Below are 16,917 nucleotides of genomic sequence, written 5' to 3'. Positions count from 1 at the left end.
ATGGGAATGGGATTGGGGTCAGATGGGGAGAATGGGATTGGGGAATGGGATTGGGGTCAGATGGGGGAATGGGATTGGGGAATGGGATTGGGGTCAGATGGGGGAATGGGACTGGGGAACGGGATTGGGGTCAGATGGGGGGAATGGGATTGGGGAACGGGATTGGGGTCAGATGGGGGAATGGGATTGGGGAACGGGATTGGGGTCAGATGGGGGAATGGGACTGGGGAATGGGATTGGGGAACGGGATTGGGGTCAGATGGGGGAATGGGAATGGGATTAGGGTCAGATGGGGGAATGGGATTGGGGAACGGGATTGGGGTCAGATGGGGGGAATGGGATTGGGGAATGGGATTGGGGTCAGATGGGGGGAATGGGATTGGGGAATGGGATTGGGGTCAGATGGGGGAATGGGATTGGGGAACGGGATTGGGGTCAGATGGGGGGAATGGGACTGGGGAATGGGATTGGGGTCAGCCAGGGGGGGAAATGGGATTGGGGTCAACCAGGGGGTGGGAATGGGACTGGGGAATGGGATTGGGGTCAGCGGGGGGGGGGGAAATGGGATTGGGGAATGGGATTGGGGTCAACCAGGGGGGAATGGGATTGGGGATGGGATTGGGGTCAGAAAAGGGGTGGGAAATGGGATTGGGGGTCAGCAGGGTGGGGAAATGGGATTGGGGTCAAACGGGGGGGAAAACGGGATTGGGGTCAGACAGGAGGTGGGAATGGGACTGGGGAATGGGATTGGGGGAATAGGATTGGGGTGGTCAGGGAGTGGGGTTTGGGGTCAGCCAGGGAGCATTTGGGGTCAGCCAGAAGGGGTGGGAAATGGGGTTTGGGGAATGGGATTGGGGGAAATGGGATTTGGGGTCATGGAGGGGAGATTTGGGGTCATGGAGGGGAGATTTGGGGTCAGGGAGAGGGGATTTGGGGGGAATGGGATTTGGGGTCAGGGAGGAGGGATTCCCATTGGGATTTCAAGGATTCCAATTGGGATTTCAGGGGATTCTAGCTGAATTTTGGGGATTCCTCTTGGGATTTTGGGAATTTCTGTTGAGATCTGGGGATTCCTGCTGGGATTTTGGGCATTCCCATTGGGATTTGGGGGATTCCCTTTAGGATTTTGGGGATTCCTGCTGAGATTTGGGGATTCCCGCTGGGATATGGGGCTTCCCACTAGGATTTTGCTGATCCCCGTGGGGATCAGGGCTCTCACCGGGTCTCCACGGTGAATTTGTTGGGTTGGTTGGTGGTGCCACTCTGGATGCCGGGGCCGTGCACCCGCACCCGGCTGGGGTCACAGCCCTCGGTGACGGGGACGCGGAACGGGCTCAGCGGCACCGGCGCGCCGCCGTAGGTCACGTCCACCGTGTGCAGGCCTGGGGGAATCCCATCCCAAAATTTACCAAATCCCTCAGAATCCCACCCAAAATCACCAAATCCCACCCAAAATCCACCAAATCCCACCCAAAATCCCACCAAACCCCTCAGAATCCCACCTAAAATCCACCAAATCCCACCCAAAACCCCTGAAAATCACACTCCAATTTCACCAACTATCCCTCAGAATCCCATCTCAAAATCACCAATCCCCCAAAATCCACCAAATCTCCCCAAAATCTCTTTGAATCTCTCAAAACTCACAAAAAATCCCCTCCAAAATCCCTCAAGATTGCCCAAAAATCCCGCCCAAGCCCTGAAAATCCTACAAAATTTCGCAAAATCCCTCCAGATCACCCAAAATCCCCTGAAAATATCTCAAAATCACCCAAAATCACCCAAAATCCTTCGAAGTCCCCCCAGATCCCCCCAGTCTCACCCTCCTCGTAGGGCGTGTACTCCACGTGGTAGGTGCCGTCGCCCCGGTCCTCCACAAAGGTCTCGGTGACGTTTCCGGAGGGGTTGGACACCAGGGCCTTGACGTGGGGCCCGCCGGCCTTGGCCACGGCCCGCGCGTCCACCTCGAACTCCGTCACGGCCTCGCGGAACACGCCTGGGGGTGACGGGGTCAGCGGGGGCTTCTTCCAACCCAACCCAACTGAACCCAAATGAGCTCAACCCAATTCATCCCAACCAACCCAACTCAATCCAACTCAACTCATCCTAACTCATCTCAACCCAATTCATCCCAACCAACCCAACTCAATCCAACTCAACTCATCCTAACTCATCTCAACCCAACTCAATCCAACTCAACTCATCCTAACTCATCTCAACCCAACTAATCCCAACCAACCCATCCCAACTCATCCCAACCAACCCAACTCAATCCAACTCAACTCATCCTAACTCATCTCAACCCAACTCATCCCAACCAACCCAACTCAATCCAACTCAACTCATCCTAACTCATCTCAACCCAACTCATCCCAACCAACCCATCCCAGCTCAACCCAACCAACCCAATCCAACTCATCTCAACCAACCCAATACAACTCAACTCAACATAGTTCATTCCAACCAACCCAACCCAATCCAACTCAACTCATCCTAACTCATCTCATCCCAACTCATCCCAACCAACCCATCCCAGCTCAACCCAACCAACCCAATCCAACTCATCTCAACCAACCCAATACAACTCAACCCAACATAGTTCATTCCAACCAACCCAACTCAATCCAACTCATCTCATCCTAACTCACCTCAACCAACCCATCTAAACTCAACCCAATACAACTCAACCCAACCCAGTTCATTCCAACCAACCCAACCCAACTCAACCCAATTCATCTCAACCAACCAACCCTACCCAACCCAACTCAACCCAGCTCATCCCAACCCAATTAAATCAAACTCATCCCAACTCAACCCAACCTACCCCAACTTAACTCAATCCATCCCAACTCAACCCAACCTACCCCAACACAGCTCAATCCATCCTAACCCAACCCAATCAAACCAAACTCATCCAAAGTCAATCCAACCCAACTCAACCCAAACACAACTCATCCCAACTCAAAGCAACTCAACTCAATCCGACCCAACCCAATCAAACTGAACCCAACTCAACTCAACCCAACCCTTCCACGCCACCCCAAACTCACCCTTCCCCTCCACGCCGGGCCCGTACACCTTGATGCCGGCCGTGTCCACGGCGGCCGGCGCCGGCTCCACGCGCACGGTGCTGGGGAAGTGCGGCACGGGCTGCCCGCCGTACTCCACGGTGACGGTGTGCACGCCGGCGCTGCGCGGCGTGTAGGCGATGGTGTAGATGCCGTCGCCGTTCTCCTCCACCCTCACCTCCGCCCGCGCCCCGGCCTCCGAGGCGATGCCGATGGTCAGCTCGGCCGTCCCCGCCCGGCTGCAGTCCACCCGGAAGCGCCCCGGCTGGCCGGCCGTGGCCTTCTCCAGCCCCGGCCCTTCGCACGTGACCTTGGAGGGGTCGAACTTTGGCCGGATCGGGGCGCGGAAGGGCGAGCCCGGGATGTGGGTGCCGGCGAAGAGGATGTTGATGTTGTAGTCGCCGGGCTCCGTGGGCAGGTAGGACACGGAGCAGGTGCCGTCGCCGTTGTCCTGGCACTCGATTTTGGCCTCGCAGGGCCCCTCCACGGTCAGGCCCAAACCGCCTGTGCCGGCGCCTTTGGTGTCGATGGTGAATGGGGCTGGAACCCCCGCCAGGCCCCCCTGGAGACCAGGGCCAAAGGCACGGACCTGGGGGGATGAAAAGGTTGGAGCGAGTTGGGCTGAGTTGGGCTGAGTTGGGCTAGTTGGACTGAGTTGAGTTGGATTGGTTGGTATGAGCTGGGTTGGATTGGTTCATGTGGGTTGAGTTGGGTTGAGTTAGGTTGAGCTGGGTTGGATTGGTTGGGTTGAGTCGGATTGAGTTGGCTTGGATTGGTTGGGTTGAGTTAGGTTGAATTGAGGTGGATTTGATTGGTTGAATTGAGTTGGATTGGTTGGCTTGGGTTGAGTTGGGTTGGATTGGTTTAGCTGAATTGGGTTGAGTTGGATTGGTTTAGCTGAATTGAGTTGGGTTGAGTTTGGTTGAATGGGGTTGAGTTGAGTTACACTGGATTGGTTGAATTGAGTTGGATTGGTTGGGTTGGGTTGGGATGGCCTGAATTGAGCTGGGTTGAGTTGGGTTGAATTGGACTGAGTTGAGTTGCATTGGATTGGTTGAACTGAGTTGGATTGGTTGGGTTGGGTTGGATTGGCTGGTTTGAATTCAGTTGAACTGGGTTGGATTGCTTGGGTGAGTTTGGTTTGGTTGAATTGTGTCCCAGGCCCAGCACCACCCCCAAACCCCCCAACCCCGCGCTGACCTTGGAGGGGTCGGTGGGCGGCACCACCTCCACGGGGAAGGGGCTGCCGGGCACGGCCACGCCGTCGTAGGTGACCTCCACGCTGTGCGGGCCCTCGTCGCGCGGCACGAAGCGCACGGCGCTGCTGTCGCCGCCGGCGCCCGGCTCCACCGTGCACGGCACCGGCTTCCGCGCCGGGCCCAGGATCCGCGCGCCCACCTTGCCCTGCCCGCCCGCGCCCTTGGCCTTCACCGTGAACTCCTGCGCCTTGCCCACCTCCAGCTCTGCGGGGCGAGGGGGGGATCGTGGGGAGGGGGCACAAACCGGGGACCCCAACCCCAAAACCGACCCAAAGCAGGGACCCCAACCCCAAAACTGACCCAAACTGGGGACCCCAACCCCAAACCAGGGACCCCAACCCCAAATCCAACCAAAACCAGGGACCCCAACCCCAAACCAGGGACCCCAATCCCAAACCAGGGATCCCCATCCCAAAACCAACCCAAACCAGGGACCCCCCCAAAACCAGGGACCCCCAACCTAAAACCAACCCAAACCAGGGACCCCAACCCCAAACCAGGGATCCCAACCCCAAAACCTCCCCAAACCTGGGACCCCAACCCCAAACCAGGGACCCCCACAAATCAGGAATCCCAATTCCGAAACCTCCCCAAACCAGGGACCCTCAACCCCAAAACCCCCAATCCCAAAACCCCTCCAAACCCTGGGGACTCCCCCCTCCCAAATCAGAGACCTCCAATCCCAAAATCCCCTTAAACCTTCGACATCCCCCCTAAATCCTGGGGACGCCCCCAAACCCAGTGGACCCTGCCAAATCCTGCTGACCCCCTCAAACCCCAGGACACCCCCAAACCCAGGGACCCACCCAAACCCCTGAGACCTCCCAAACCCTAGGGACCCCTCCAAATTCTGGGAACCCCCAAACCCTTGAGACCCCCCCAAACCCCAGGGAACCCCCCCAATCCCCCCCATTTCCCCCTTACTGTCGTCCAGGCCGGAGATTTTGATCTTGCCCAGGTCCAGGCCGGGGCTGACGCCGACGCTGAAGGGGCTCTTGGGGATGGGGTCCCCCCCGTAGGTCACCGACACCCCCAAATTCCCCTGGGGGGCACAGCGGGGTCAGGGGGGGTCCTGAGATTTGGGGATCCCCCCCCCGACCTGATCCAGGTGGGGTTTGGGGTTCAGGAGATTTGGGGATCCCCAATCTGATCCAGGTGGGGTTTGGGGTTCAGGGGATTTGGGGATCCCCCTCCGATCCAGGTGGGGTTGGGGTTCAAGGGATTTGGGGATCCCCCCCTGATCCAGGTGGGATTTGGGGTTCAGGGAATTTGGGGATCCCCCTCCGATCCAGGTGGGGTTTGGGGGGTCAAGGGATTTGGGGACCCCCCCAACCTGATCCAGGTGGGATTTGGGGGTTCAAGGGATTTGGGGATCCCCCCTGCAACCTGATCCAGGTGGGGTTGGGGGTTCAAGGGATTTGGGGATCCCCAACCTGATCCAGGTGGGGTTTGGGGGGTCAAGGGATTTGGGGATCCCCCCCCTCCCCGATCCAGGTGGGGTTTGGGGGTTCAAGGGATTTGGGGACCCCCCCAACCTGATCCAGGTGGGGTTTGGGGGGTTCAGGGGATTTGGGGATCCCCAACCTGATCCAGGTGGGGTTTGGGGGGTTCCCAGGATTTAGGGACCCCCCTGACCTGATCCAGGTGGGGTTGGGGGCGGGGTTGTTGGTATTTCTGGGACTGGTTTTGGGGGTTCAGGTGTGTAGGTGACTGTGTGGGTGGGTTAGGATCATTTAGGATTATTTAGGATATTTTGGGGTGTGTTTGGGGTGCTCACCTGCTGCACAGGTGTGTAAATCACTGTGTGGGTGGTTTAGGACTATTTAGGATTATTTAAGATTATTTAGGATTATTTAGACTTTTTTTGGGGTGCTCACCTGCTGCACAGGTGTGTAAATCACCTTGTGTGTGTTTGGGATGTTTTTTGGGATGTTTTTGGGGTTATTTAGGATATTTTGGGGGGCTCACCTGCTGCACAGGTGTGTAGGTGACCGTGTGGGTGTGTGGGGTTTTTGGGGGTGTTTTTGGGGTTATTTAGGATATTTTGGGGGGCTCACCTGATGCACAGGTGTGTAGGTGACCGTGTGGGTGGTTTAGGATCATTTAGGATTATTTAGGATATTTTGGGATGTTTTTGGGGGGCTCACCTGTTGCACAGGTGTGTAGGTGACCGTGTGGGTGTTTGGGGTTTTCAGGGGTGTTTTTGGGGTTATTTAGGATATTTTGGGGGGCTCACCTGCTGCACAGGTGTGTAGGTGACCGTGTGGGTGCCGTCGTGGTTGTCGGTCACCTGCAGGTCCCTGACGGCCTCGCCCTTGCCCGGCCCCGTCACCTGCACGTCCAGGGCAGCCCTGCCCCCGCCCTTGGTGTTCACTGTGAAATGGGTGGGCTTGCCCAGCTCCACACCTGGGGCACCCCAAAACCGGTCAGACACCCCAAAATCCCATCTCACACCCCCAAAAACACCAAATCCCATCTCACACCCCCAAAAACCCAAAATCCAGTCAGACACCCCAAAATCCCATCTGACACCCCCAAAAACCCAAAATCCCCATCTCACACCCCCAAAAACACCAAAATCCCATCTCACACCCCCAAAAACCCAAAATCCCATCTCACACCCCCAAAAACACCAAAATCCAGTCAGACACCCCAAAATCCCATCTGACACCCCCAGAAACACCAAAATCCAGTCAGACACCCCAAAATCCCATCTGACACCCCCAGAAACACCAAAATCCAGTTAGACACCCCAAAATCCCATCTCACACCCCCAAAAACACCAAAATCCAGTCAGACACCCCAAAATCCCCATCTCACACCCCCAAAAACCCAAAATCCAGTCAGACACCCCAAAATCCCATCTGACACCCCCAAAAACCCAAAATCCCCATCTCACACCCCCAAAAACACCAAAATCCCATCTCACACCCCCAAAAACCCAAAATCCCATCTCACACCCCCAAAAACACCAAAATCCAGTCAGACACCCCAAAATCCCATCTGACACCCCCAGAAACACCAAAATCCAGTCAGACACCCCAAAATCCCATCTCACACCCCCAAAAACCCAAAATCCAGTCAGACACCCCAAAATCCCATCTCACACCCCCAAAAACCCAAAATCCAGTCAGACACCCCAAAATCCCCATCTCACACCCCCAAAAACCCAAAATCCAGTCAGACACCCCAAAATCCCATCTGACACCCCCAAAAACCCAAAATCCCCATCTCACACCCCCAAAAACACCAAAATCCCATCTCACACCCCCAAAAACCCAAAATCCCATCTCACACCCCCAAAAACACCAAAATCCAGTCAGACACCCCAAAATCCCATCTGACACCCCCAGAAACACCAAAATCCAGTCAGACACCCCAAAATCCCATCTGACACCCCCAGAAACACCAAAATCCAGTTAGACACCCCAAAATCCCATCTCACACCCCCAAAAACACCAAAATCCAGTCAGACACCCCAAAATCCCCATCTCACACCCCCAAAAACACCAAAATCCAGTCAGACACCCCAAAAAACTCAAAATCCCCACTCTGACACCCCCAAAAACCCAAAATCCCCATCTCACACCCCCAAAAACACCAAAATCCCATCTCACACCCCCAAAAACCCAAAATCCCATCTCACACCCCCAAAAACACCAAAATCCAGTCAGACACCCCAAAATCCCATCTGACACCCCCAGAAACACCAAAATCCAGTCAGACACCCCAAAATCCCATCTCACACCCCCAAAAACCCAAAATCCAGTCAGACACCCCAAAATCCCCATCTGACACCCCCAAAAACCCAAAAAATCCCATCTCACACCCCCAAAAACCCAAAATCCAGTCAGACACCCCAAAATCCCCATCTCACACCCCCAAAAACCCAAAATCCAGTCAGACACCCCAAAATCCCATCTCACACCCCCAGAAACACCAAATCCAGTCAGACACCCCAAAAAACCCAAAATCCCCATCTCACACCCCCAAAAACCCCAAATACCAAAAGAATCCCCTCAAAAACCATCCCCCAAACCCCCAAAATCCTGGTTAAACAACCCCAAAAACCCAACACCCCCCCGCCCCCCCCAGAACCCCAAATTCCCTCCCCAGCCCCCCAGGGACCCCCAAACCCCCAATTTCCCCTTCAGGATCCCAAATTTCCTTCTCAGCTCTCCCAGGGTTCCCAAATTTCCTCCCCACCCCCCTCCAGACCCCAAAATTCCCCCATAAAACCCCCAGGGACCCCCAAACCCTCCTGGACCCCAAATCCCCGCCCCCCCCAGCCCCCAATTTCCCACCCAGGACCCCAAATCCCCCCACAAACTCCCCAATTTCCCCCCCCCAGGACCCGAATTTCCCCCCAGACCCCCCAATTTCCCCCCCAGACCCCCCCCAAACCCCCCAATTTCCCACCCAGGACCCCAGACCCCCCCCAAACCCCCCAATTTCCCCCCCAGACCCCCCAATTTCCCACCCAGGACCCCAAATCTCCCCACAAACCCCCCAATTTCCCCCCCCCCAGGACCCGAATTTCCCCCCAAACCCCCCAATTTCCCCCCCAGACCCCCCCCAAACCCCCCAATTTCCCTCCCCAGGACCCCAGACCCCCCCCAAACCCCCCAATTTCCCCCCCAGACCCCCCATTTCCCCCAGACCCACCGGAGCGGCTCAGGCCGGGCCCCTCGGCCTTGACCTTGCTGGCGTCGTGAGCGGGGTCAACCCTGACCCGGATGGGGCTGCTGGGGGTGGCCTGGGGGGGCAGAGACCCCAAATCACACTGAGACCCCCTGAGAGACCCCAGATCACCCTGAGACCCCCTGAGAGACCCCCCAGAGACCCCAAATCACACTGAGACCCCTGAGAGACCCCAAATCACACTGAGACCCCCTGAGAGACCCCCCCAGAGACCCCAAATCACACTGAGACCCCCAAATCACCCTGAGACCCCCTGAGAGACCCCAAATCACACTGAGACCCCCTGAGAGACCCCCCCCAGAGACCCCAAATCACACAGGAACCCCCAAATCACACTGAGACCCCCTGAGAGACCCCAAATCACACTGAGACCCCCTGAGAGACCCCCTCCAGAGACCCCAAATCACACAGGAACCCCCAAATCACCCTGAGACCCCCTGAGAGACCCCCTGAGAGCCCCTGAGAGATCCCCAAATAACCCTGAGACCCCCCAAATCACACTGAGGCCCCCCAGAGACCCCCTGAGAGACCCCAAATCACCCTGAGACCCCTGAGAGACCCCTAAATAACCGTGAGACCAGCCCCAGCCCCCCCAGCCCCCCCAGCCCCACCTGTCCTGCGAACAGCACCATGATGGAGTGCAGCCCCCAGACCCAAATCCCGACTCCCCCAAAACCCCCAGACCCCCCCAGCCCCCCCAGACCCCCAAACCCCCCCCAGCCCCACCTGTCCTGCGAACAGCACCACGATGGTGTGCAGCCCCCTGACCCAAATCCCCCTGACTCCCCCAGACCCCCCCAGACCCCCCAGACCCCCCAGATCCCCCAGCCCCCCCAGACCCCCCCAAACCCCACCTGTCCAGCGAACAGCACCATGATGGTGCCAGACCCAAATCCCCCTGAACCCCCTGACTCCCCCAAAGCCTCCAGACCCCCCCAGATCCCCCAGACCCCCAAACCCCCCCCAGCCCCACCTGTCCTGCGAACAGCACCATGATGGTGTGCAGCCCCCTGACCCAAATCCCCCTGAACCCCCTGACTCCCCCAAAGCCCCCAGACCCCCCAGACACCCCCAGACCCCCCAGACCCCCCCAGCCCCCCCTGCAGCCCCCAGCCCCACCTGTCCAGCGAACAGCACCATGATGGTGTGCAGCCCCGCCCCCTTGGGCGTGTACTTGACCGTGAAGGTGTCGTTGTCGTTCCTGATGATGTCGAAGTCCAGGTCGGCCTCGGCCGGCCCCACCACGCCCGGCGCGCACTTGATGCCGATGCTGACGTCACCTGGGGGGGCACACGGGGCTCAGGGACCCCCCAAAACTGCACAGGTCTGATCTGCACCCCAAAACCCCGCGGGAGCCGCTGGGATCCCCAAAAAAACCCAAATTTCCCCTCAGGTGATGCTGGTGCTGGTGGGAGCACAAAGGGGTGAGGGATCCCCCCAAAAAAATCCCCAAAAAGATGGAGAGATCCCCCCAAGGACCCCCAGTGACCCCAAAAACCCCGCAGGGAATCCAGCAGGACCCCAAATCCCCCCCAAATCCATCCCAAAACCTCCAGAATCCCGCCCAAATCCACCCCAAACTCCTCCAAATCCATCCCAAACACTCCTAAATTCCCTGGAAATCCCCCCCTAGACCCTCCAAACCCACCCACACCCCCTCAGAGCCCCAAAATCTCCCCCAGCCCCCTTCAGGGCCCCCAAATCTCCCCCAAACCTCCCCAAATCCCCCTCAGACCCCCCCAAACCCCCTCCAACCCCTCCCAGACCCTTTCAGGGCTCCCCAAATCCCCCCCAAACCCCCCCAAATCCCCCTCAGACCCCCCAAATCTCCCCAAATTCCCCATAAATCCCCCCCCAAACACCCCCAGACCCTTTCAGGGCCCCCCAAATCCCCCTCAGACCCTCCCAGATCCCCTCAAAATCTCCCCAAATTCCCCATAAATTCCCCCCCCAGATCCCCCAAAATCCCCCCCAAAACCCCCCCAGACCCTTTCAGGGCCCCCCAAATCCCCTCAAAATCCCCCCAAATCCCCCTCAGACCCTCCCAAACCCCCCCCAAATTCCCCATAAACCCCCCCCAGGTCCCCCCAAACCCCCCCCAGTCCCGCCCAAACCCCCTCCAAACCCCCCCAGACCCTTTCAGGGCTCCCCAAATCCCCTCAAAATCCCCCCAAAACCCCCCCAAATCCTCCCCAGTCTCCCCCAAATCACCCTCAGACCCCCCAAATCTCCCCAAATTCCCCATAAATCCCCCCCAAACCCTCCCAGACCCTTTCAGGGCCCCCAAATTTCCTGTAAATCCCCCCCAGATCCCCCCCAAACCCCCCCAGTCTCCCCCAAATCCCCTCCAACCCCTCCCAGACCCTTTCAGGGCCCCCAAATTTCCCCAAATTCTCCATAAATCCCCCCCAAATCCCATTCAGACCCCCCCAAACCCCCTCCAAACCCTCCCAGACCCTTTCAGGGCCCCCCAAATTCCCCGTAAATCCCCCCCAGATCCCCCCAAATCCCCCTCAGACTCCCCCCAAATCTCCCTCAGACCCCCCCAAACCCCCTCCAAACCCTCCCAGACCCTTTCAGGGCCCCCAAATTTCCCCAAATTCCCCATAAACCCCCCTCAAATCCCCCTCAGACCCCCCCAAACCCCCTCCAAACCCTCCCAGACCCTTTCAGGGCCCCCCAAATCTCCCCAAATTCCCCATAAATCCCCCCCCAAACACCCCCAGACCCTTTCAGGGCCCCCCAAATCCCCCTCAGACCCTCCCAGATCCCCTCAAATCCCCCCCAAATTCCCCATAAATCCCTCCCAGACCCCCCCAAATCCCCCTCAGACCCCCCCAAACCCCCCCAGACCTGCCCAAACCCCCTCCAGACCCTTTCAGGGCCCCCCAAATTCCCCTCAGACCCTCCCAGACCCCCCCAGATCCCCCCAAACCCCCCCAAATTCCCCAAAATCCCCCCAGCCCACCCTGGCCAGCCTCGGTGCAGTCCACGGTGAAGTAGGTCGGCTCCAGCGCCTTCAGCCCCGTCTTGGCCACGCCCGGCCCGAAAACCTTCACCTTGTGGGGGTGGCTGCCTGCCCCCACCCCCACCTGCACAGCGGGTCAGGGGCGCCCCGAAAACGGGGGACCCCTGAACGGGGACTGGGACACCCCAAAACAGGGACTGGGACACCCCAAAAACGGGGGACCCCTGAACAGGGACTGGGACAGCCCTAAACAGGGACTGGGACACCCCAAAAACGGGGGACCCCTGAACGGGGACTGGGACAGCCCAAAAACGGGGGACAGCCCTAAACAGGGACTGGGACACACCAAAACAGGGACTGGGACACACCAAAAATGGGGGACAGCCATAAACAGGGAGTGGGACAGTTCAGAATGGGGGACAGCCCTAAACAGGGACTGGGACACCCCAAAAACGGGGGACCCCTGAACGGGGAGCGGGACACAACAAAACAGGGACTGGGACACACCGAAACAGGGACTGGGACACACCAAAACAGGGACTGGGACACACCAAAAATGGGGGAACCCCTAAACAGGGAGTGGGACAGTTCAGAATGGGGGACAGCCCAAAACAGGGAGTGGGACACACCAAAAACAGAAGGAGACCCCTAAACAGGGAGTGGGACAGCCCAAAAACGGGGGACAGCCCTAAACAGGGACTGGGACAGACCAAAACTGGGGGGACACCCCTAAACAGGGAGTGGGACACGCCAAAAACAGGGAGTGGGACAGTCCAGAATGGGGGGGCACCCCAAAAACAGGGGAGACCCCAAAAACAGGGAGTGGGACAGCCCAAAAACCGGGGGGACACCCCAGAACCGGGAGTGGGACAGCCCAAAAACCGGGGGAAGACCCCAAAAACAGGGGGACACCCCAAAAACAGGGGCTGGGACACCTCAGAGCTGGGGGGACACCCCAAAAACAGGGATTGGGACACCCCAGAATGGAGGGACAACCAAAAAAACAAGGGAAGACCCCAGAACAGGGGGGACAGCCCAGAACTGGGGGGGGCACCCCAAAAACAGGGACTGGGACACACCAAAAACAGGGGGGACACCCATAAAACCACAGGGAACACCCCAAAAACCGGGAGGGGGACACCCCAGGAACCCCCAAAACCCCAAAAATTGGGATTGAGAACCCAAAAAAAATCCAGATTTAGGATCCCCTGAGGAACCCAGAAACCCCTAAAGGGGGAGTGAGTTTTTTTAGGACATTTAACCCCCAAAAATCCCAATTTTTGGGACATTCATCCCCCCCAGATCCCAAATTTTGGTTGTTTTGGAACATTTACCCCCCACTAAATCAAATTTTTTCTTTTTTTTTGAGACCTTTACTCCCCAAAATCCCAATTTTTGGGACATTCATCCCTCCAAAATCCCAATTATTCATTCTTTTGAGACCTTTAACCCCCCAAAATCCCAATTTTTGAGTTTTTTTTTGCAACATTAACCCCCCAAATCCTAAATTTTGGTTCTTTTGGGACATTTATCCCCCCCCAAATCCCAATTTCTGGTTTTTTTGAGATCTTTACCCCCCAAAATCCCAATTTTTGGGACATTCATCCTTCCAAAATCCCAATTTTTGGTTCTTTTGAGATCTCTAAGCCCCCCAAAATCCCAATTTTTGGGTTTTTTTTTGGAACCTTCACCCCCCCCACCCCAATATCTGGTGTCTCACCCGGAAGGGGCTGTTGGGGATGTTGACCCCCCCCCAGGACACCATGGCCGTGTGCTTCAGGGCCTTCCTGGGGGTGTAGGAGCAGCTGAAGGTGCCGTTGCCAGAATCCTTCACAGCCACGTCCACGGGGCAGCCCTCGGCGTCCTGGGGCACAGCGGGGTCAGCAGCGGCAAAAACATCCCAAAACACACAGAAATACAGCCCCAAACACACCCCAAAACACACAGAATACAGCCCAAAATAGACCCAAAATATACCCTAAAATATCACAAAATTCACCCCAAAATACAGCCCAAATACAGCGGGGTCAGCAGCAGCAAAAACACCCCAAAACACACAGAATACAGCCCAAAATAGCCCAAAATATACCCAAAATATACCCAAAATACAGCCCAAAATAGACCCAAAATATACCCAACCAAAATATACCCAAAATATACCCAAAATACAGCCCAAAAACAGCCCAAAATATACCCTAAAATATCACAAAATTCACCCCAAAATACAGCCCCAAACACACAGAAATACAGCCCAAAATATACCCAAAATACAGCCCAAATACAGCGGGGTCAGTAGTGACAAACACACCCCAAAACAGCCCAAAATAGCACAGAATATACCCCAAATATCACAGAATATACCCCAAAAATACAGCCCCAAATATACCCAAAATACAGCGGGGTCTGGGGCACAGCGGGGTCAGCAGCGACAAACACACCCCAAAACAGCCCAAAATATGACAAAATACACCTCAAATATCACAGAATATACCCCAAAATATACCAAAAATACAGCCCAAATACAGCGGGGTCAGCAGTGACAAACACGGCCCAGAACACACAAAATGTACCCAAAACAGCCCAAAATATACCCAAAATACAGCCCAAAATATACCCAAAATACAGCCCCAAACACACCCCAAAACACACAGAAATGTAGCCCAAAATAGCCCAAAATATACCCAAAATACAGCCCAAAATACAGCCCAAATCCAGCCCAAAATACACAAAAATACAGCCCAAATAGAGCCCAAAATATCACAGAATACACCCCAAAATACAACAAAAATACACCCAAAATATCCCAAAATACACCTCAAAATACACCCCAAAGTATCCCAAAATATATCCTGAATTACACCCCAAATGCACAAAATCCACCCAAAACACACCCGGAATACACCCAAAATATCCCAAAATGCACCCCAACATCCCACAAAATCCAACAAATACCCCCAAAATCCATCCCAAATCCATCCCAAAATCCCCCCGAGTTCAGGCCAAAATTCACCAGAGAATCCCCAAAAAATTCCACCAAAAAACCCACAAAATTCCCCCAAAAAAATCCTCAAAAATCCCCCCCAAAAAAAAAAAAAAAAAAAAAAAATCCTCAAAAATTCCCAAAATTCCCCCAAAAAAATCCCAAAAAATCCTCCAAAAAAATGCCAAAAAATCCCCAAAATTCCCAAAAAAATCCCAAAAAATTAAAAAAAAAAAAATCCCCAAAATTCCCCAATAAAATCCTCCAAAAAAATCCCCAAAAATCCCCCAAAAATGCCCCAAAAAATGAAAAAATCCCAAAAATCCTCAAAAAAAATCCCAAAAAATCTCCAAAAAATCCCCAGAATTCCCCAAAAAAATCCTCCCAAAAAATCCCCAAAATTCCCCAAAAAAATCCCAAGAAATCCCCCAAAAAATCCCCCAAATTCCCCAAAAAAAATCCCAAAAAATCCCAAAAGTTCCCCAAAAAATCCCAAGAAATCTCCAAAAAATCCCCAAAATTCCCAAAAAATCCCCAAAAATCCCCACAAAAATGAAAAAAATCCCAAAAAAATCCCCCCCAAAAATAAAAAAAAAATCCCAAAAAATCCCCAAAATTCCCAAAAAAAATCCCAAAAAATCCCCAAAATTTCCAAAAATCCCAAAAAATAAAATAAAAAAATCCCCAAAATTCCCCCACCAAAAAAAAAAAAATCCCAAAAATTCCCCAAAAAATGAAAAAAATCCCAAAAAAATCCCCCAAATAAATCCCCAAAATTCCCCAAAAAAAATCCCAAAAAATCACCCAAAATTCCCAAAAAAATCCCAAAAAATCCCCAAATCCCACCCAAAATTCCCCCCAAAAATTTCCCCAAAAATTCCCCAAAAAAAAAAAAAAAAAAAAAAAAAAAATCCCCAAAATTTCCAAAAATCCCAAAAAATTAAAAAAAAAATCCCCAAAATTCCCAAAAAAAAATCCTCCAAAAAAATCCCAAAAAATCCCCCAAAAATGAAAAAAATCCCAAAAATCCTCAAAAAAAATCCCAAAAAATCCCCAAATAAATCCCCAAAATTCCCAAAAAAAATCCCCAAAATAAAAAAAAAAAATCCCCAAAATAATCCTCAAAAAAATCCCAAAAAATCTCCAAAAATCCCCCAAAAATTCCCCCAAAAACTGAAAAAAATCCCAAAAATCCTCAAAAAAATCCCAAAAAATCTCCAAAAAATCCCCCAAAAAATGAAAAAAATCCCAAAAATCCTCAAAAAAAATCCCAAAAAATCCCCCAAAAAAATCCCAAAAAATCCTCCCAAAAATTAAAAAAAGAAATCCCAAAAATTCCCAAAAAATCTCCCAAAAAAATTCCCAAAAAACTCCCAACCCCGCAGTCCCACCTGCATGTGCACCCTGAGGCCGCCGCTGCCGCCCTGCCGCGCGTCCACGCTGAACTCGGCCGGTCTGTTCACAACCACCCCCGAGGGCTCCAGCCCCGGGCCCTGCGCCCTCACCTGCAGCGGGGGAGATTGGGGGAAAATCTGGGAATTTGGGGGGATTTGGGGAAAATTTGGGGAGATTTGGGGAGATTTGGGGAGGTATGGGAAAATTTTGGAGGAAATTTGGGGGAATTTGGGGAAAATTTGGGGGAATTTGGGGGAAATTTGAGGGATTTGGGGGAAATTTGGGGAAAATTTGGGGAAAAGTTGGGGAGATTTGGGGAGAATTTGGGGAGATTTGGGGGAAAATTTAGGGAAAATTTGGGGAGATTTGGGGAGATTTGAGGAGAATTTGGGAGATTTGGGATGATTTGGGGGAGATTTGGGGAGATTTGGGGGAGATTGGGGGAAAATTTGGGGAAAATTTGGGGATTTGGGGAGATTGGGGGAAAATTTGGGAATTTGGGGAGATTTGGGGAGATTTGGGGAGATTTGGGGAGATTTGGGGAAA

At 54.1% G+C, this 16,917-nt stretch overlaps 1 protein-coding gene across 1 annotated transcript in view; it reads right to left on the bottom strand.

The window, feature by feature from the left end:
• LOC130262606 (filamin-A-like) overlaps positions 1 to 16,493 on the bottom strand; it is a gene marked incomplete at its 5' end in the record, with an annotated part of 33,625 nt that extends 17,132 nt beyond the window's left edge. The window contains 11 exons of the mRNA XM_056509927.1: positions 1,220 to 1,382; positions 1,823 to 1,996; positions 3,051 to 3,657; positions 4,269 to 4,531; positions 5,252 to 5,369; positions 6,564 to 6,733; positions 8,993 to 9,083; positions 10,148 to 10,308; positions 11,997 to 12,120; positions 13,717 to 13,860; positions 16,368 to 16,493. Coding sequence (XP_056365902.1) covers positions 1,220 to 1,382; positions 1,823 to 1,996; positions 3,051 to 3,657; positions 4,269 to 4,531; positions 5,252 to 5,369; positions 6,564 to 6,733; positions 8,993 to 9,083; positions 10,148 to 10,308; positions 11,997 to 12,120; positions 13,717 to 13,860; positions 16,368 to 16,493 — 2,141 coding nt within the window. The remainder of the gene's footprint in view (positions 1 to 1,219; positions 1,383 to 1,822; positions 1,997 to 3,050; positions 3,658 to 4,268; positions 4,532 to 5,251; positions 5,370 to 6,563; positions 6,734 to 8,992; positions 9,084 to 10,147; positions 10,309 to 11,996; positions 12,121 to 13,716; positions 13,861 to 16,367) is intronic.
• Positions 16,494 to 16,917: the final 424 nt, after the last annotated feature.

Source organism: Oenanthe melanoleuca, chromosome 25, assembly GCF_029582105.1.
Source record: "Oenanthe melanoleuca isolate GR-GAL-2019-014 chromosome 25, OMel1.0, whole genome shotgun sequence".
In the NCBI taxonomy this organism is placed as follows: domain Eukaryota; kingdom Metazoa; phylum Chordata; class Aves; order Passeriformes; family Muscicapidae; genus Oenanthe; species Oenanthe melanoleuca.
This window is presented reverse-complemented; position numbering and strand designations above follow the sequence as displayed.